Source organism: Gobio gobio (genome assembly GCF_949357685.1).
Source record: "Gobio gobio genome assembly, chromosome: 25".
Taxonomy (NCBI): domain Eukaryota; kingdom Metazoa; phylum Chordata; class Actinopteri; order Cypriniformes; family Gobionidae; genus Gobio; species Gobio gobio.
In genome coordinates, this window is record NC_137121.1 from 16,303,918 (window position 1) to 16,325,052 (window position 21,135).

Consider the following 21,135-nt stretch of genomic DNA (forward strand, 5'->3'; position numbering starts at 1 on the left):
GGGTTAGTTCTCTCAAAAATGAAAATTCTGTCATCATTTACTCATCCTCATGTTGTTCCCAACCCGTAAGACCTTAGTTTTACGATCTCTTTATGAACTGTGTCAAAGTGTCAGTTACGTAATACAGTGCAGAAATCTCTCAGATTTGATCAAAAGACATGAACAACATGAGGGTGAGTAATTGATGACAGAATTTTCATTTTTGGGTGAACTATCCCTTTAACGGGAGTGTTTTAATTAGTTTCACCCTGCAATAAACATCACTTCTACAGGATTTATTCATCTTAGTTAATGTTAATTTGCCAATACACTTTTTTAATGCACTGTGAACTAACATGAACAATGAACTTTTACATTAGATATTTACTAACTAGGGCCCCTAGCGCAATGCGATGCATGCGCGACACAAGTGTTTATTTCTAGTTTCTGCCCGGCGCAGTTATCATTTTCACGTCCAAGGCCCCTTTGTTTAAATAGCAAACCATCGCACCCATCTGTTCGCCCATGGGCGTGCTGGTCTGAAAACGAGGTGTGTTCAGGCGTATTGTTGGTGCGTTGCTATTTTGAAGCAACTGAAAACAACTACGCCATTGACCAACAAAAACCTGGTCTAAAGTCAATAGCGCAGTATTTTTTGTGTTATTTAAAGAGAGTGTTAGTAATATGCGCGTATATGCAGGAGCACAACACACATACTCTGCTTATTGCACACACAGGGACGCAGGGCAGCAGCACACAAACATTTTTAAATATTACAAATAAAAGATTCCTCTCTGGAGAAGCGTTCAGTCTTTCCGCTCGCAAAAGCATTCAGTCTTTTCGCTCGCAAATTCCGCCAAGCACAACTGGCTTTTAAAGGGAATGGGAGATGAGACTCTGATTGGTTTATTTCACGTTAAGCCCAAAACACACCACATGACTCATTAATAGACTAGGAACAACCCCTTTGGACCATACGCCTGGCGCACCGACCGTTTTTTTCCATTGTTAAACTAGCAAAAGTGGATTCGGACATACCCTAAGTGCACCTACGCCATACAGCCCAGACTATTAAAATAGGGCCATTAAAATAATGTTAACAAAGATGAATAAATGTTTTTAAAAATATATTGTTCATTGTTAGTTCATGTTAGCTAATGCATTAACTACTGTTTACAAATGAGACCTTATTGTTAAGTGTAACCTATACATTTTCAATTACGTATTTGATAAATAAGCTGAAATGGCCTATTAAGTAATTTTTAAATTTTATAAATGGAATTTTGATTGTTGATTTTATCTTGAAAAGAGGCAACAAAAAAAAAAAACATGCTTAAGTGTAATAACTGTGTAATAACTGAAGTACCCTTCAGTTAAAAGCATGTATGTATTGAATATTCAGAGAATTATAAAATGAAATTAATTTTATTATAGAAATTGTTCTGCGAGACTTCTAGGGAAGACAAATACTTATATTTTGACATAAACAAAACTGAATTACATTGAAGACACAATCTACCGTTTTAAGCTACCAAACATTTTCCTCCTCCAGTTCAGCAGTCACCATGTTCAACAGCCTGCTTTTGTCTGCAAGCTTTGGAAAACAAATTCTGGATTGGCGTCCTTTGAACTCTGTTGCTATTTTTGTCTTGAAATGATACAGAGATTGTTTGTTTCTACAGGTCCACATTTGAAACAGAAATGGGCAGAAGTTCTTGATATCAGCTGATGATGAAAAAAGAATGATGAATAAGCCAGCACAAATGTTCTTCCGCTCAACGATGCAAGACCAACTCAGTTTGACAGTCCATCCACGGTTGTTCACATTTTTTTTCTTTTTTTTTTTTTTGTCATAACATACAATTGGCCATTACATGTACAAATACATCAAAATGACTTAAGTTGGAAACTGAAAAACAGAGATTTTTTTCCATTTTACGATATAATACCGGGCACTTTACAGAAGTCTGTTCTCTTTTATTCTTCAAGTCTTTGTGTCCAAAGAACGATAGAGAAGTGGCACTATCCCAGTACAAAAAGGTCCTTTAGAGTCTCCTCTTTTCCTTCCGTAGTAAAATACTGCTGAACAGCCCTGCCTTGAAGCCGAGACAAGTCAGGAGATGAAGGAGCTCCTCTCTTTTTTCCTCTCCTCTGTTTTCTTTTTTGTTCTCGTGCGTCTTGTTCTCACTGTAGTCTGGGCCAGTATTGGGACATGTCTGGTTCACTGCCTGGCACTTGGACCGGTACAGACACCCCAGGCGAGATTAGACCTGTAGCATGAGAAAAATGTAGGATTGTCATATTATGTAAATTAAGAGCATTTCTCAACAAAATAAAAGTATAAAAATTGTAATAAAAATATTAAATCATATAATATTAAATAAAAAAATAAATAGAATAGAAATAGAATAAAATATTTAATACAAAAATAGGCTTCTCATGTGTCACATGTATTTCGCTATTTTAAGCATTTCGTGTATATATTATACATTTTATAAATCACATGCATTTCAATAAAAAATATAAAATTATTTAATTCAACATAAATTATATTAAATATTATACATAATTTACTTTTTATATACATTTACATACTTTTTAAAATTACAGATATTTATCATATTAAATTATATTTATAATTATACAAATAAAATATTTAAATGATGCTTTGGTAGAAGAATAAACACTTACCCGTTGAGGTTGTGCCTGAGGCGGCCATTGATTGGCTGTTCATATGTGCCTGCATGTGCGGTGGTGTGTATGTGTCATAGCTCCGCCCATTCACTGAAGGACTAGTGGGCAACATGCAGGAGTAAGATGAGGTCTGGCTGGGCTGTGGAAGGGGTAAGAAGGTCAAACCTGTCAGCAACACTCACATCTGATATAAACAGGCCGTACAGACCTGTATGCTGTAGTTGCATAGGATTTACAGTACGTGGAAATATCAAATTACTAATCCGTTGAAACATTGAGGTAGGCACAACAGTGTAGAACAATATAGGACATTGTGAAGCACTAAACTGACATACTTGCATAGGAAGGTTGTTGGCCATGGTGAAGCTTGGCATTGGTGGCAGGGCGCTGTATGTGTTCGTAAGGGCTGTGTCTGGTCTTCCCAACATGGAGCCTGATGTGAAGGATACTGTTTAAAAAGTAAAAAAAAAAACAGTTTAGAAGAAGTCTAAACACCCTTAGTTTTCGTATGATTTCACAAGGCCCTCGTGCACCAACAATATGCACATTTGAGAGTCTGTACCTGGCGTTGTGGGCTGAGGGATTGGCTGATAAACGCTAGTGCTGAAGCTGCTACTGATGGGTATGTGACTCGAAGAGTTGCTGGCTTGTCGTCTTTGATTTCTTAACTTTTCTTCTCTCCTCCATTTTGCTCTTCTGTTTGAGAACCACACCTGGAAGCACATGCTTGAGTTAGCTAGTTTTCAAAGACTTTTAAAACGACATAGAACAATTAGTATCTAGAAGGATGAATACAGATAAAGTGGGACACTTAAGGTTTTGAATTTAACATGTTTCCCTCTGCAGAGTACAGGAGACAATGCAATGCAATGCAAATTACAAGCAATGCTTCATTTTGTTCAGTCTGTGGTGTAAAAGGTTGCATTAGCAATTAAAGAAAAAACACTTAAGCAAAACATGGTCAGGTCAAAGTGTCTGAATAATTTTTATCCCAAATTTGTATAAATTTTACTGCTAGTCCACTGTATGAAGAATTTTTGTGTATAATATGTCAGTTTACTTTATTTTGCTATCCTCACTTACATAAATGAACTCTAGTATCCTGCACCCACTAGTAAAAAAATTATACCTGGTGTCTGAACAATTTTTGGTTTGAGTGTGTGTGTGTGTGTGTGTGTGTGTGTGTGTGTGTGTGTGTGTGTGTGTGTGTGTGTGTGTGTGTGTGTGTGTGTGTGTGTGTGTGTGTGTGTGTGTGTGTGTGTGTGTGTGTGTGTGTGTGTGTGGGCATGTTTTCGTGAAATATCAGGACACAAATGTGTATAATGACATGGGTATGACATAGGTATTACAAAAAGAGGGTGAAATATGAGGACGTTACCCATGTCCTCACTTTTCAAAATGCTTATAAATCACACAGAATGAGGTTTTTTTCACAGAAAGTGAACTGCACAGTCTCCTGTGAGGGTTAGGTTTAGGGGCAGGGGCAGTGTAAGGGGATAGAAAATACGGTTTGTACGGTATAAAAACCATTACGCCTATGGAATGTCCTTACATTTCACAAAAACAAACATGTGTGTGTGTGTGTGTGTGTGTGTGTGTGTGTGTGTGTGTGTGTGTGTGTGTGTGTGTGTGTGTGTGTGTGTACTTAAAGGCACAAAACTGTGATATCATCAAAAAGTGATATTTCAACAACTTTTATGATAATATGTTAAAACAAGGGCAATGAAATATGATTAGAAAGCATCTCGTTGTAGATTCTAGTGTTTTCGCTCACCTGTATTCTTGCTTCTGGTAAATCTATTTTCGCAGCAAGTCTCTCTCGCGCAAACACGTCAGGATAGTGCGTTCTCTCAAATTCTGGTGGAAACGTTAAAAAAAAAGTCAAAATATAGCTAAAATATCATGCAAAGTTTACAAAGCAAGAAGTATGATTCTATTGTTTGGTCATCGCTGGATACTTTAATATTAATAATCTCTGTTTACCTTTTTCAAGTGCTTCTATTTGTTCTTGTGTGAAAGATGTGCGGTTCCTTTGCAGTTTTCTTTTTAGCTGAAGCCTCATTTGTGTTTCATCCGAGTCCTCCCCATTGGAGCTTATTGAGTTTGTGTTCTCACCGCCTCCGTCCGATTGTTGGCAGCCCTCTGGAAAGGAAATATAAAATGTAAGATAATTCTATGTAAAAACACAATTCTCATTTTCTGGACTCCATGCTTTTAATAAGGCATATACATGTCATATTTATGTAGGGCCAAAATTAGTGGAGCGTTTGTAGGCTACTGTATCGCCCTCCGCAATGTTGTGGGAAAACATTTCGAGCACGCTCGCTTAGATCTTTCAGCATCGAGTCACAAAGGCTGACGAGCTCGAGGGCTTTACAGAAATGCGATAAAATGTCCCAGAAACCTTTTCAAATGTTTTAAAAAACCAAACACCCTCTCCCCCCTTTTCATCCCAGAGTTCTTCAATTAGGCTACGGCCACCATATGGGCGTTTGCAGAGCTATTGAGGTGACCACCAATACTTGAATAGGAGAGGGATGCTTTCACAGCCACACAATGCTGGAGAGTAAGGGTAACTCTTAAATACTCGCTGTGAGGACGGATGGCAAACTTTCGTGGGTTGAATTTTGAGGACACAATTGGACGAGGCGACAAAAGGATTCTCTCGAGCAGTCATTGTAGCACGAGGATTCCAGTCAACAGACTTTTCAGCTCGGCGTGTTAACCTTTATGCTCTACTGTCATTAATCACTGTCCCTAGGGCCGGCCCGTTCAACCTCGGTTAGGATTTATACCTTCTTATAGGCGCAGGGAGAAAACCGCCAGGCCACCGTGAATGAGACATCGAAATGCGAAGGCTCTTGTTTGTCACAGACAAGGGGGATAGGAGTGCCAATTGTGAGTCGATAAGCTTTAACCTGCTGTGTTGTTGGACACCAGTGCCTAATTAATCCCACCAGATACATTTGAGGCTAAATATTTAGTTTGGAGCTTGAAAAGTCTAAAGAAACTTGTTGATATTTTACACAGTTGACAACTATAAATCAAACTTCAGACTGTGGACTTTTACACGGGTGGGGGTTTAAATAGTCACGTGGCCACGGGCCAAACTTCATAATTTGGAATGTATAATATTTAAAGAGTCTCAATAAGATCAATAAGTTGACAACATATATTTGTTCATCAAAATAAGTTAATAAGCAATTTTCCACTTTTTTTATAAGTTATACAAGATTCAACTCATTTTCAAGTCAGTTTAATCTCATTTAAGTTGAAATGATTTAAACATACAAGTTGGTTGTACTTAAAAAAAATTGCAGTGATATTTTAAATATAGAAACATTTATAATAATGTTAGCTTATGGTTAGGTTTTTGGGTCTTATTGAGCAAATTAGCCATTTTTAGACTATAGTTTTAACAGGTAGTAACAACTGAGAAAATAACGCTTTATAATATTTTTTTTTATTTGTAGCTTATTTAATGTCACACAAGACAGATCAAACAATTTGAGAAAAAAAATGTGTTCAATCTACTTTATGAAATTAAGTTCACCTTTCATATGAGTATTTTTTGGAAGTAGATGATTTGACTATAATCAGTAAATTATTTGGATATTTGTCTCTAGAGGTGATGAACTGAGTAACAATAATAACCTAAAATGAAGCTCATAGCATGTACACATATAACCATAGGTGTATGAAGCTCAGACTAAAGCAATAACAAATAAGTACATTTTGCAATACTTTTTAATGGTATGATGTAAGTTAAACATGGTTACGCAATCTACTGACAGGCATATGGTGTGAAATATTAGGCTACATATTAGGCCTAGCTTTCCTTTGCTTCTCAAGGTAATTTATTTATCAAAGCGTTTCTATGTTCTAAAAAGTTTTAAAAGCTCTTTGTGTTTAGCATCCACACTTTTCAAGAGCTAATCCGAATGTGTGGCCTGTTCTCAAAAGCCTGACCAACTGTCGCCAGATTTCGGATTTGTTTTCTCTGAGAAAGGCGGTGGGAAATAAAATCATTCCTTATTGGGGCGTTGTCGTAACCGGTGAGGCGGAAGGCAAGCAAAAATGTGGCAAAACAACTGCGGCATCTTTCAGCTGTGGAGGCCTTGATCAAAACATGCGAGGACCCTTGGAAAAGGGAAAGTGTCCAAATCCTTTAGACGGCTTTAGCAGCCCGGTCCTATGGCGGAGGGAGGGGCTGCTATGAGTCCTCTGAATGCGACAGAGTTGTCTCTTTTAGCGTCCTGTCAGCCCAGATGAATCCGCGGTTTTATTCAGTGTTGCGTGACATTCATCAGATTGCGACCATATTTGTCTCGGTCAGAAACCTCACCCAGACTAATGTCTATGACAGCTATACGAGGTGATAGATATATAAGTAGTTTAGCTACTTACAAAAAGCATTATCTTTGTAGACTCAATTTAGCCTCAAAAATAGCCCATGATAGATGATACCTGTTATTATGCTTTAAACGTTAGCCGCTGGTGAATTGGGTTTAAGCTTGTCATAAATAATGCTTAATAGGCTAATGCTGGCAATTAATCCATAAAATAAAAAATAGCACTTTATTAATTAAGTAAATGCCAAGTTTTCGTCTAAAACATTCTGGGTATACGAGGTCACATAGTAAACAGTATTAATATGCATAGGCTATCAAGTTAGTCCATATGCGTAGGCTATCTTGTACTGGCTAAATGTGTCTAATTTTACTCATAAAACGTGTTAAATATTATAGGCTGTAACATTTGAACTAGCTTTAGGATAGTCTCCTTGGCAAAGCATAAAATTTGATATTTTTCCCCACAAGAGGAAGTTGCTGCAACCAGTCAAAGATTTGACACGCCGATATTAGGCTATACAGACTTGAATTCTCTATTTGTATCTTTTTACGTCTGTCTTTCGTTGTGTAGCGCCTTTAACACTGACAACTCTAATTGGCAAACGTTGCCATATCATGTCCAGGGTGTCTCCGGTGGAACATTTCCACAGCTGTCTCCTCAAACTAAACGCGTATTTATGTCGCCTTAATGGGAAACAAAACGTTCTCTAATGAGCTATTACATAGCGACAGAACTGTTCCCATAACACATTTTTCTGTGTGACAGAAACATATTTTGCACAGGGAATCCACACACGGTTCCATGTTTATTTCGATGTCGCTTTCTTTATTATGAGCTATGAAGGTTGCAACTCGAATTATTATTCTTACCGTTTATATTATTATTATGGCACATAATTTAATAATTCAAGGTAATTTAATTATTAATATTACAACAGTAAATTAAGCCCTGTGCAACAGCGTTATCATCTTAAATAGGCTACTTCAAAACTCAACATTCTTTATTATTATAGCCTAATTGTTTTACCTTTTTAAATAATAATTCATCATGAATTACTCTGAATCAATAAGCACCAATGCTACATTTTCCACATATTGTAATCATAATTCCTTCATCGTTTCTGCCTTAAATTATACTTAGCTAATTGCGTGATTTGTATATGTACATTTCTGAATGCATTACTTGGACACAGCCACCTATGATATATCACTCTAAATTGTAATGTAGATACATTTTCTCTAAAGCTGATATTGTGAAAAGCGCTATGTAAATGTGAATTGAATTCATTCAGGTTGCAAAATAACAATCGGCGAATGCAATGCCCCTTTCTTCTATGGAAAATAAAACAGCCATACCTTGATTGGGCTGTCCTGGCACTGAGGTTCCGGGGTACCAGCCCGGCCGGGTCCCCCACGTGCCGGTCTGACCGTTCAGCATCCTCAGCTTTTCATACATGCCATCTGCGCCCATCTGTTGCTTTTCGCTAGCCAGGTTGCGCAGTACTCTGTTTATCGATGACACCTGAAAGACGAACCCAAAGATGCGGCACATTAATTAAAGAGCGCATCCGCGATGTGGCATCTTGGCTTTTGGAACGATTGGCCCCATTTCTGCACAGGCCTACATGCCAGAGCATTACATCGCATTGCATTGTCCTCTGGTGGAGAGGAGATTACAGCAGTGGCCGGGGATGTTGGAGAATGTTCACGTTCAAGGTCATCAGTGCATGCATTTAAGCAACGCATTACGCATTAACTCATAACATGTTGTTAATGAATTCATGGCAACTTCTCTGAGTGAACTTACACTGGGTATATTATCGTTTGTGCAGACCCCCTCTGACAGCAGCCTGTCTCGGATTTCCCACGCGAAGATTGACGGACACTCCCTCTTGTACTGGGCAATTTTGCCGACCACCTCGGGAGTCGCTACGCGTGGTTTACTTCCTCCGATCGCCCTGGGTCTGATGGAGCCTGTTTCATAGTATCTACCCAAGATTTTGCTCACACAGCCGTTCGACACCTAGATGGAAAACAAAAGAAACAATTCACATACATTATTTAAAACTAGTGTGAAATGTTAAGTGTATGCTGCAAGCAATGATAAGCTTACGTTTTCATTGTCCAGCACTTGGACTTTTGCATCAGCATGGGTCTATAACACAAGAAATACCTTTAACACAAAAAATATGTCTTCAGTGGTACGAGAAATTGTGCACTTTTTATAAAAAAATGCGTTTCGGTCGCCAAATTTAAAAATTGCCAAATGGGGAAAAAAAGAAGTGCTTCGATCCATTCCACAAGACCACTGTTTATGCATTCCAAAATGAAGTTTGAAATGAATCCTCGTTGCTCGCTGGCATAAATAATGCAAAGGTTTGTTTAAAAAAAAAAAAAAAAACTACCTTACAGCTGGAAAGAAACAGCACAAATGTGAAACAAAACTACTGTAAAATGATTTCGTTTTGGTGAAGAGTCAACATAAAAGGAAAATATTTATTCTCATCACCTGCAGAATTCGGGATATGTCACACGGCCGCGCGCCACTGTGAGCGAGTTCAACAATTTTCTGTCTCGTGGAGTCGGGCAGCGGTCTGCCGTTGACGAACACACCGCCGAGCTGGTTCACTCCACTGTGACCTAGAAAAAGGTAAGATCCCGTTGTAATTCACCCAGCATTTAGCACACCAGACTCTATTCCAATCACAGCTGTTCTTAATAGAAGCTTCCAGTTCCCAATTGTCTAAAATGAGTCAAGCATTACAAGAGCATTGTCAACAAATCCCAATATTCAGCAAAGAAAGACCAGTGTAAAGCGCTTTTAAATCAGCATAGCCGGTAATTATTGCTGTTGTTCAGCTGTCATATGTTTTCGACTGTTCTCCAGATGTGCTCGTAATATCATAATCTCCTAATACACAATTGTAATATAATTACACATGCAGAACATTGATTAAGCGTCAGCGCTCTCGTATGATCTGGAGCAAAACATCTCCAACCCACTGAGCCGAGATTTGCGCATCTTTGCAAAGCCTTAAACGGATCAGATGGCGTAATGCTATTTGTGGCATTACATTAAAACTTCTTAAACGCTGCAATGATTTAAAGCATAGCCCCACAGATTAAGTAAAACAACTTTTTTTTTCTTCTTCTTTTTTTTTTTTTTTTTTTTTTTTTTTTTAGAAAAGCATCAACCAATGCACAGCATGTAAGCAATTGGCGTATGTTACTAAAGCCCCCAAAAAGCAGACCAAAGGCACCAAACCTGAAGCCCAAACGGAAAAGCAGCCTTCCCGGTTTGCTTTACTTCTCAGCTCCCTTCCCTCCGAAGCCTCGCGTTAAATTGAGTCCAAGAGCACAAGCTCCTTTGCAATAAATAAGCTCCAAATATAGAAGAGGGGGAAAATATGATGAGCCTGCCTGACATTTGTCTTTAAAATAAAGCTAGCTGCACGTCAAGTTTGATCTTAATTTCTGGAAATAGGCGGAAGTCGCCCTGGATCATGCATGGAAGGCTAATTGAAAAGATCAGTTGGAGCACTTGTGGCAGGCATGTCACTTTATGACATCGCTCTGCTTTTGAAAATCGCATCGTCACGACAAATAGTAGCATGATAAAACGACCCTTTCTGTCTGCATTTGGATATCACTCAGACTAAATTGGACTCTACTCATTTCCCCTTTAAGGGAAGCTTAATTTTAAGGTAGCCAGGGGCTCTGCGCGTGTACGTTCACGGGGGCGCGCCTCGCCCTTAATATATTAAAAGTGACATTTCTTTTTTTCCCAAGTGACAAACCTCCATTGCCTATATTTAAGCACTGGGAGCAAATCTGCGGGATGCTGTTTTGATCTGTAGGTTTATGCATAAATCTGCAGAGCGATAGCCTATATAAAATCTGTATTATGCACGAATGTCTTATTTTTATTATGCTTTATGAAGATAACGACGTGCTTTATGGTTTATTCTACCGTATGCCAATATTTCTGGTACGCTTAACACAAAGAAAGGCAGAGGGAAAATATATTTTAATTTCTCGGAATTCGGGATTACAGTCTTTTCCTGCCCCGTAATAGACGCATTTAAGATGTATTGGCTTTGAAACCATATGCCGTATGTCTCTTAAATGCAGCCACTTGATTTGATCTGGCCAACACGCAGATTAGGATATAAAATCAAACTTTCTCTCGAAAGGTTAAGTCTTAATCGTTCTATAATTCCCCACGGTGAATGGTGTCGGTCTCGCCCGGTGGCAATCATTGTTTCTAATCAATTAATAAGAAGACATATGGTGTCAATTTGGACGCTTCACTCTATATACACCCAAGAGTTATTAACACAAAGCTCGGGTTGGCGCCTGTGACCTTTAAACAAACCAAAGGCCTAACCCGAATGATATCTTTTTAGTAATACACGCGAGAAATCACACATTTGTGTACACTCATTATCCTTAAGAAAAAAAAAATCGTACATGCCATTTTTTTTCCGCCGCGTATTATTTTGTTAGCCTATTATTTAAAAGTGTGGGGATATATATATATATATATATAGGCTAGCCTATATATTTTTTTCGCTAATAATTCCACGTGCTCTACTTCTGCTAACCTCATTTAAATTGCTTCGTTACTCCAAATTTATTTTTGCACCTTCCTAAACATCTTTTCTATGGACGTCAGAATTAGTAACTAAAACAGTAACCCAGTCGTTAGTATGAGGACAGAGCAAATCCAGTTATTTACAACAACAAAAGCAATAGAAATGAGAGGATGACATTCAACACACCTTCGTTACAGATGTCATACACCTCTTGTCCAGCATTAAGAGAGAAAATATGTCTCATTTATTGTAATCATAACTTACTCAGTACTTTCTGCAAATGACTAAGTATATGTTTTGCTAGTTGGCCTTCACACATCTAAAAGACAGACACATCAGCGCATGTAATTTATTCATGCTCTACAACACTCAATGCTTGCATCAAAGCTCAGTCTATTATTTCACTCTCGCGGTGTTTCATAAACATGAGAGACGTTCCATCAGAATCATGCAATGTCAATTTCGTCTCTGCTAATGGACTAGGTGGATTGGCCGCCGATGCTAACATTAATTCAGCAATTATTTAAAAGCAAGTCAAGCAGAAACATCCTCTCTCTCTCTCTCTCTCTCTAATACACACAGGCACACACACAATTATGCAAAGAGCATATGGGTTAGACACTCTAACTAGGTTGTGCAGCTATGCAGGCTTCTATGTGACTTTTTTTTAATTCAGGACATTTCTAACTGAGAATGAGATTATTGCTATCTCTAGCCTTGCGAATTGAAACAATGGCCTATATGTTCTATAAAACTATAAAAGTAGTGAGTTTAGCTTACTGTGCAGTGCTCAGCTACTTTAAGGGAACTGTATGAATGACAGGCAAAAATTTTGGCAGCATGCACACGCCCAACACCCCTGACGAACAGTGTAAACTGCCTTCACTAATATACCAAAACAAATGCCTTTCTGGCTAGACGCCTCTAGTGTTTATTTCCTTTCGCACACCTTCTTATAAAAAAATCGCATTTCAGGAAAAAAGGATAAGAAAAGAAGTCCACTTACTGTTTTGCATCATGGACGCGACGCCAGACTCCCACGTGGCCCGGTTATAGTATTCTATTAGTCATAAAGAGACAATAATATTGGTCAGTTTCACATTTTTAAATCGTGTGTATTGCAGAGCAATGTGTGCAAGAAAGTTACGGACAATATTGTGTGCATGAGCTGAAGCTTCAGCATTTTTTTTTGCATTCATGCTGCAAAAAGTGAGAACAAAAAATACTGTCTCCACAAATATACACTTATACCCAGGGTTTAAACTTGCCTGGAAACAGAGTTGACTGTCCGCTTAAAACAATTTATAGACTCTCATCTGCTTCGCTCTATTAAAATATCCCTAGGACAAAGCAAAACAATTTATTAGTACACCTAGCCGTAATTATATATTTAGCATTACAATTAAATCTAATATTAGCTTGTTTTTTTGTATGACTTATACAATAATTAATTTACTCGGTTTAATTAAAATATAGGCTACTCCTCAGTGTTTATTAAGATTTTTAAGATTTCGCATTATATAAGATTTAAATATTTTTCGACTTGTACATCTGCTTCTGCATGATTAGAAAACTTCAAATGTTGTGGGCAAGGCCTACTCTTTTTTTTTTCTTCTCCCCTTCAGATACTCTCTTCTGGTGACACACGCTGTCTACCTCGCCTGGCTGCGCTGGAAAAGTAAAGCCAGGAGGGGTGAGGGGTCCCCGACAAAGCCCCGCTGAATTTTAACAATAGCTTTCTTTCTCCCTCTACACCAAAACCCAGAGAGTAAAACCCGGGCTCCCTAACTAGCTACACCGCTTCCAACTAAACGTACCAACAACTCTCAGAAAATACAAAGAGCTGAAGGGAGCGAGTCCCCCTCCTCTTCCTCCTCCGGTTCAGCATAACCCCCCCTTCACCCGCATCAGCCAGTGCAGCTCACTATGACCCGGTGCCCGTTACCTCAAAGCCTTTTTGTTTGTCTCGTTGCGCGAAATAGAAAAGTAATTTCTTGTTATAAGTATCTGGAGGTAATTGTGTTACTGGTATGTGTCGTTAAGGGCTGTAAAAAATGTACAACAGCGCAGTGGGGCGCTCAATTGGTAAAAGACAATTGCAATAAAGAACCCATTCAATACATTTACCGAAAAGGAGGCCACTGAAGAAATACTCCATGCTTTGATTTTTTTCCCTCTTTCTTTTAAAGTAGATGGATTGTGTGCGCGGTTTACAGTGCACTGCAACAAATAAACACATAGGCTAATCGCCATCGTAGAGTTGCACGTGTAACTCGTTTATAATTTAAAATATTGGATTTTAACTATTTAATTTTTTTTTTTACGTTTCACGTTTTCTCAAATTTCTGCAAACACGGCAATTTTTTTTATTGCAAATAAATGTTTATTAATCATTTAGTATTTCTTATGTGGGCTATTTAAGGTCTTCTGCCTGCACTCATCTTTTTAGTTAATGATCTGTTTTAATAGTGCTGTCTGTATTTGACAGGGCCTAATCTGCATTTTGTTCGTTCTAATGTGCAACATGAAGGCTCTTAATTAAGCACACTTATTCAAGCCTTTGATATTCTGAAAGTACATTAGAGTGAAAGTTTAGAAAGTTGAAAACGATGATGATTTATATCACAACAGATTCAGAAAACTACTATAGCCTACCGGATATAATGTAGACAGTTTAAAAATCAAATCAGTTTATAAACAGTTTAAAATCAAAAGAAATTAAATTTAGATTATAATTTCAAAGCATATATGTCAAATAAAGTGTCTAATTTAATATTTATGTATCAACATATACACATAGATTTTTATTAGACACAAAAATAATTTCGATAACAGGCCTGTTTTTCTGTTCGTTTTTTTATACAAACTAAACAACAAAATGAAGTACGGTTAATATTTTGGTTTAGACATTAATGCAAATCTGCTTTTTAAATAGCAAGTCTGGGACAAAGAAAGCAGCAGACCCCTGACTGAAAAGCAAAACACCAAGTTCACGGTGCGATTTGGTGGTGGCGCCCGGCTGAATGTGATGGTGTGATTCAACCTGACACTCCACCTCATCGGGTCATTGCGTTCCCATTTTCAGGACTGATCGCGGTCTTGGCCTACTGTGACTTTTTGCTTTCTCTGTCATAAATAAGAACTTTGCTTGGCACAAAACTCGACATAGCTGAAGCATAAAAAGGCAAAGCGCGTCCGTGAAAATCAATGATTTAGTTTGACACCACGAGGCCATGCAGCTTTAAGTTTTCTGTTCTAGTTTTTTTTATTTTTCTTTCAAGGACACAACTTTAGTAGCTGTCGGATTTCCCCCCTCGTAATTATTATTTACAAAACCACTTTTGTAAAGAATTCCACTAAAGCGATTGAGTTGCTCAAAAGAGAAGAATGTCTTAACTTACCTTTTTGAGGCATAGTTCCAACAGCTTTCGTATCCTCGATGATATACTTCGTTTACAATAAGAAGAAGACTCTGAAGAAAATCGTCCTCAAGCAGTTTGTCTTTTATAGTTTCCAACTGATCTCGGGTGGAAAATTTTAATTCCCTGCGAAGGAAACAGAGATTGACAATAAAAGGGGATGTCAAGACTGCGCGAGACTGAAAAATGTGCGCTCGTGGGAGTGAGTGAGAGAGAGAGAGAGGGGAAAAGAGGGAGAGGGAGCGAGAGAGAGAGGGCGCGCACCTATGCTGATTGGTGATAGCACTCGTGTATTAATGTATGTGTTCCTGGTCTGTGCCTCGCCTCCTCTCCTCTTCAGTGGCCCATTAGCTGAGCCTGACCTCTGTCATCATCTCCCAGCAAAACACTTCCTCCTGCCCCGGTGACAGAGCGGGAAACAGGGCCGAGCAAAAAAAATCCAGTTTTTAACCCTACTTAATCACTCCTCATAAGCATATGATTCTCTCCCATTGAAAAGCATTTGGGCGTTAGGGCTATTGAATTCTGGGTGACTAGACACTTTTATCGAAAAAAGTTTTTGACATAGGCTAAGATATGTTCTTGGAACTACCATGGTTTCGATTTAAAATGAGCATCGCCATACTGAAACTGTACATTTTATATTACGCAAGGCAGTAGGCAAGGGAGTAGGTAACTCTTTATTTTAGTGTCATTGTTAAATATGTTACATGTAGTTACTATAGTAATAACTATAAATTATGCATAATTACATGCAACTAACCCTAAACCAAATCAAACCCTATAGGCTAAGTATATTACTCAGTACTTAAATGTGTAATAACAGTGTAACAAAAACACATTAAAATAAAAGGTTACACTTTATTTTAAGGTGTCATTGTTACAGTGTAATTATATATTTAATCACGGAGTAATATTTAGTAATTTCATGTAGGCTATAGGGTTTATGGTTTGGTGAGAGTTAGTTAATTATGCATAATTTACTGTTGGCTGTACATGTAACATATGTATCAAGGACACTGTCTAATAAAGTGTTACCATGTAATGTTGGCCTGCTTCAATTTACATTGTAGCTACTTAACTCCGTTAATATTGTGTTCATTTCCGCCACTCTTGTCCATTGAAACGAGCGCAAACTTTCTCCACGTGTCATTGTTGACTTGGTGTCTGAGAATGCCATCAGCCTTCACGGCGCGCGCTCAATGATCGGTTGGGAGACCCCATACTATTTACATTAATAGCGTGATTTGTTGTCGTTTTTCAGCGGGAGAAAAAGAAACTCTGTGTCGTGGGTTGCCAAGGGGGAAATGAAAATATCATTACGTCCATGGCCGGACACTTAAACTACATTTGTTGATTGCTTGGACATTAGCACACACCTCGGTAAACCCCAAAGCAACCCCTCCGCGCCTGTGTTCGAGGTTACATGCGCTGCACTCTCAGCTCGCCACTCGCAGCTTGGGGTGTTCCACCCGTTCACTGGAGTGGAATAGATTCCGGGTTGGGATACAAGCACCGGAGAGGGGAGGGGGGACCTATAGCATGGTGGGACAGCTTTAAAGAGAGACAAAATGTGTTGGGACGCACGGAGCATAAAATTAAGCTGTGGTTGCATACACTTGACTTCGTTTTGACATGTGAAAAGTGCTAAAAGTCGGAGCTCATCAATAAACTATCGCGAAAGTGAATGCGAGCTCTGACAACCATTGCATTCCCCACTATAGCACAATGAGGAAACAAACGACACTGCCAAAGAGTCTGCATCGCAATGAAAGGCCGCTTGAATGGGAGTCGGATAATGAGCTGGCGCGACCGTCATGCACTGTCATCTCGGGTCCTGCGGTGCGACCCCGCCACGCCGTTTGATATTTTCCAATAATTTCCCTCACCTCCCCAGTTTTCGCTGGTGAAGGAGTCGGCTCGAAATGCAACACGTTGTGCTATACTGCACTGAGATTCAAACGTTTGTTTTTAGTGTTTTGGTGTGTGTGTGTGTGTGTGTGTGTGTGTGTGTGTGTGTGTGTGTGTGTATGCTAAACGACCCCATACTGTTTAAAATATATAGCCTAGGCTAATAAAATATTATCAAGCTAAGTCTAAAAATAGATCAGTTTTAATCACTTTAAAAAAAATAGTTATTTAATAGTTGCTCCTGGTTCAGCAAAACTGTTTTAAAAGTCATGTTTCGTTAGCTTATGTTCTTCAGAACCACCTATTTGTTTTTAATAGTTTAATAGTGTTTATGAATGAAACTTTGTGGTTCTAATTGGAACGTTTACTTTTAAGAGTATATTAGGCCTATATAAAGAAAATAAAAACATTCTTATGGAGACAAGAGACGTGTCTATATATTTACTCTTTAACCACGAAGCTTTTAAATCAAATATTTGACTAGTTCGAGACTTTTCACACGGATGGACTCTTGTAGTCCTCCCATCAATTAGCACAGTTCGGATTAGCAGTCAGCGGTGTTTGGTCATGAAAAAGAACCTAATCTTGTCGTTATTTCCCTCAGGCAAAATAGACGGTGCCTCGCCTCCCTCTAAAAGTTTTCAACAGGGAGAAAAAAAAACCTAATAATCAGGGGCGGGGAGAGGACTGAATACAACTGACGTCAGAGAGAGAGAGAGAGAGAGAGAGAGAGAGAGAGAGAGAGAGAGAGAGAGAGAGAGAGAGAGAGAGAGAGAGAGGGGCTCTTATTAAGAAGGCAATGTGGGAAAAGTTTATCGTTATGGCCAGTGCAAGCCCCACATCCAGTCACCATGTTCTGGGGGAGGGGACTTACTAAAGTTGTGTGTGTGTGTGTGTGTGTGTGTGTGCGTGTGTGTGTGTGTGTGTGTGTGTGTGTGTGTGTGTGTGTGTGTGTGTGTGTGTGTGTGTGTGTGTGTGTGTGTGTGTGTGTGTGTGTGTGTGTGTGTGTGGTTGCCCACAGCGACATAGACCACCGCACTGGCAAAGGGCGCTGCTATGTAACTCTAGGATCCAAAAGAAGCAAGTTACACATTATTTCAATAGGCTATAATGACAGTTATCTTGGGCTGATAATTGTAATTGTTATTTTCATTCTTTCTTTTACTGACTAGGCCTACTGGAGAAAAGAGAGAACTATTTTAGAGAAGATTTAAATTATTATATATAACGATAACATGACGTGTTTCAGTTGTGACGTGAGTTTATGGGACGTGTAAATCTGCATTCGGGCAAAGTTTATGCATTGCAGGTCAAATGGGAACTTTTGACGACTGTGTTTTATATAGGCTATCACTAGCCATACTGTAAATGCAATTTGCACAGTAGCCATTGATAATAATACTTAAAATGGGCCTATTTATTATCTTATATTAAACACAGGTTTTTAACTAGGCCTACTCTAATTCTGCTTTATGAGAAGAATGATATTGTATTATGGGAAAATAGCTGATATATTAGCTATATAAAGATTTCCTTTTTGGCAAATACAAAATTGTAAAAAGATCATTCATTAATTAATTTTGTTATTTATATTTAGTATCAGTGTATATTTTGAAGCATTTTTATTTTCTTTTATTCTGTAACTTACTGGCGCAGGTATTAATAAAACACTTCAAATACGTAGGCTACTTTTTGTTTATTTTGTAATATTAAATTAAGCTTTACTGATACGCGATGTCTCATATTTTTTTTAGTAATGAAAATGTTGTTACTTGATTGGTTCAATGATGTTTACTCTCATCTGACAGATGCTATATTTCTTATAATCATTCCTCGTGAGGAACTCCTGTTTACAGATGTCTTTCAAGGCTTTACCTTGTAGCCTACATAAAGCAATTTTCTGGCATAATGTCAAAAACGAGTGTTAAGTAGCCTATTGAAGGAGAATAAATGATTTTCACAGCATAGTTTGAGGGAAAAGAAATCGCTGCATGCCATTCATATTTATGTTAAGATTAACAGAGCCCAAAATGATGTCAGCGCAACAATGTGGTGCCATAACATTTGTTAAAAACTATAAAGTAGAATTTAGAACCTTGCAAACTTACCTCAATAAACGCCCGTTCCGCTAGCGAATCACATGTGAGTGATTTCGTTATGAGAGGAACGTTTCCAAATGAGTTTCGAGACAAGGGTAAAGAGTGTCTAGAAAGCACCCCTCCGGATCCGTTTCACAAAACTACTCCCAAAGTAAATAATATCCAGTCCAACAAGCCGAAAAGGGAACCACGGGAAAAGTTGCGAGAGATTGAAAACCCCTCTTTGTAGTGTTGATGAAAATACTAGCCTATTTAACAGATGAAAGCGGGTCCAACTTTGGACTCTCCCTCGTGTTTCTTACGACACACGCAAACGTCGCACGTTAACTGTGTTGCCTCGATGAGTTCAAAATACCTCACTTTAATCGTGGTTCGGAATAAAAAAAGACGTCCCCGTCTCGCCATCAACTTTCTCTAAATATTAACCTCAACCTGGCAGTGATTGGCTAGAGTGACGGCCCACGTCACAATTGACGCCATTTATCATTCCCCAAACCGGGAAGTTGAAGGAACGGCTGTCTGCTGTGTGCGCTTACAAGCCATAGAATCGGTTCCTCCGATTTAATGAGTTTAGTCTTAAATGTAACAACCGTCATGAAAAGAATGTTTGAATTAGAGAGGTATTATTTTGTAGCCAATTATTTCTTTAACACAGAGAAGAGCACTTTTTGTTGTGATTCAATAGACCTAGGCTATAGATTCATATTTGTTTTTAGAAATAGGAATATTGCAGTTAATTTATGCTGCTTAAATCTGTCACCACCACACTATATTTATAGTTGGGCCAGTAAAAAGTGCCTTAAAACTCGCTATGTTTGCTTTAGGAAGCTCGTTTGATTATTTATTCCGAATGACAACACAAAATAACAGTGTCATGGGACCCCACAGGCACATGTTATGGAATTGATGTTTGTCGCATAACATAAACGCTTTATATCATGTTGTCAGATGTGCACATGTAAAATAGCCCATTAAAACGGCGTATTCTGCAATTGGAGCTTATTGTAGGAGCAACGCCACAAACTATTAATAACTGTTAATCGTCTGATTAAATATATTTTTCTACAAAAGATTACATCAGATTCATACATTTAGGCCTATGCACATTTCCAAAAGGGAGAGCGCATGATAATCAAGTGCTGCCACCGTTTAGACCTCGTGAAACCGATGCAACCCAGCAGAGTTCTTGAGATCTCCACTGGAAACCGCACGGCCTGGCCCCGCTTATCAGGCTGTCAATAAAGCGAGATGGGGATGCTAAAGCCGGGCCAGGTGCTGTCTCTCCCTCTCTCCGCTGGCCTGCACTCCAGAGCGCGATCAGGCGTAAACTTAAATCTGTCCAGCCAGCTTTCCCTTACGCCGACCCTCTGCTTCCAAGCATGTGTGTGTGTGTTGAGAGAGAGAGAGAGAGAGAGAGAGAGAGAGTGTGTGTGTGTGTGTGTGTGTGTGTGTGTGTGTGTGTGTGTGTGTGTGTGTGTGTGTGTGTGTGTGTGTGTGTGTGTGTGTGTGTGTGTGTGTGTGTGTGTGTGTGTGTGTGTGTGTGTGTGTGTGTGTGTGTGTGTGTGTGTGTGTGTAAGAGAGAGAGGGAGAGGAAAGCAAGGGGAGCCCCCGACACTCATAACCATATACTTATCACGGGAAACAATCTTATTTCCTCCGGCTGTAGCCTAGGGGAACACCATCGAGTGTTAAAGTTCCAATAACAATATTTTATTGATATTTATTTATTATCTGTTAAGAAATATATATATATATATATATATATATATATATATATATATATATATATATATATATATATATATATATATATATATATATATATATATATATATATATATATATATATATATATATAACATAAGTATTTAAATATAAACTATTATAAATAAACTTCTATACTACTCTGAAGACTTCACGCTCCCAGTCACTCTTTTACGTTTTATTAGTCGATATTTTGTTGTTGTTGAAATGTGTGTGTGAGATTATTATTGTGTGTGAGATTACATTATTACATAAATTATTACATTGGGATAGTTTGCCTTTACTAAATGGCTAAATGCATTTTCTTCTCTGAAGGGAAAAT

General features: G+C 38.4%; 1 protein-coding gene across 29 annotated transcripts; it reads right to left on the minus strand.

The window, feature by feature from the left end:
* Positions 1 to 1,387: 1,387 nt before the first annotated feature.
* pax6a (paired box 6a) lies at positions 1,388 to 19,483 on the minus strand. 29 transcript variants are annotated; one of them, XM_079810126.1, is made up of 15 exons: positions 19,059 to 19,442; positions 15,022 to 15,165; positions 12,889 to 12,960; positions 12,627 to 12,680; positions 11,807 to 11,830; positions 9,535 to 9,665; positions 9,139 to 9,180; positions 8,833 to 9,048; positions 8,382 to 8,547; positions 4,657 to 4,815; positions 4,448 to 4,530; positions 3,236 to 3,386; positions 3,009 to 3,121; positions 2,671 to 2,812; positions 1,388 to 2,249 (listed from the first exon to the last, which is right to left on the minus strand). In XM_079810126.1, exons 4-15 carry the CDS (start codon positions 12,637 to 12,639, stop codon positions 2,164 to 2,166), a joined length of 1,326 nt encoding a protein of 441 aa, XP_079666252.1. In that variant the 5' UTR covers positions 12,640 to 12,680; positions 12,889 to 12,960; positions 15,022 to 15,165; positions 19,059 to 19,442; the 3' UTR covers positions 1,388 to 2,163. The 29 variants fall into 29 exon arrangements, with proteins under 29 accessions (XP_079666252.1, XP_079666248.1, XP_079666253.1 ...); XM_079810122.1 differs by lacking the exon at positions 11,807 to 11,830 and adding an exon at positions 11,885 to 11,939 and having other exon boundaries at positions 19,059 to 19,440; XM_079810127.1 differs by lacking the exon at positions 19,059 to 19,442 and adding an exon at positions 15,304 to 15,380.
* Between the last annotated feature and the right edge of the window lie 1,652 nt (positions 19,484 to 21,135).

Excerpts from the sequence above, each read along its gene's own strand:
- pax6a (XM_079810115.1), bottom strand. Across the intron at positions 3,122-3,235 it reads CCCTCAGCCCACAACGCCAG|TATCCTTCACATCAGGCTCC; the intron begins GTACAGACTCTC and ends CTTTTTAAACAG. Across the intron at positions 2,250-2,670 it reads CTCAGGCACAACCTCAACGG|GTCTAATCTCGCCTGGGGTG; the intron begins GTAAGTGTTTAT and ends CTCATGCTACAG.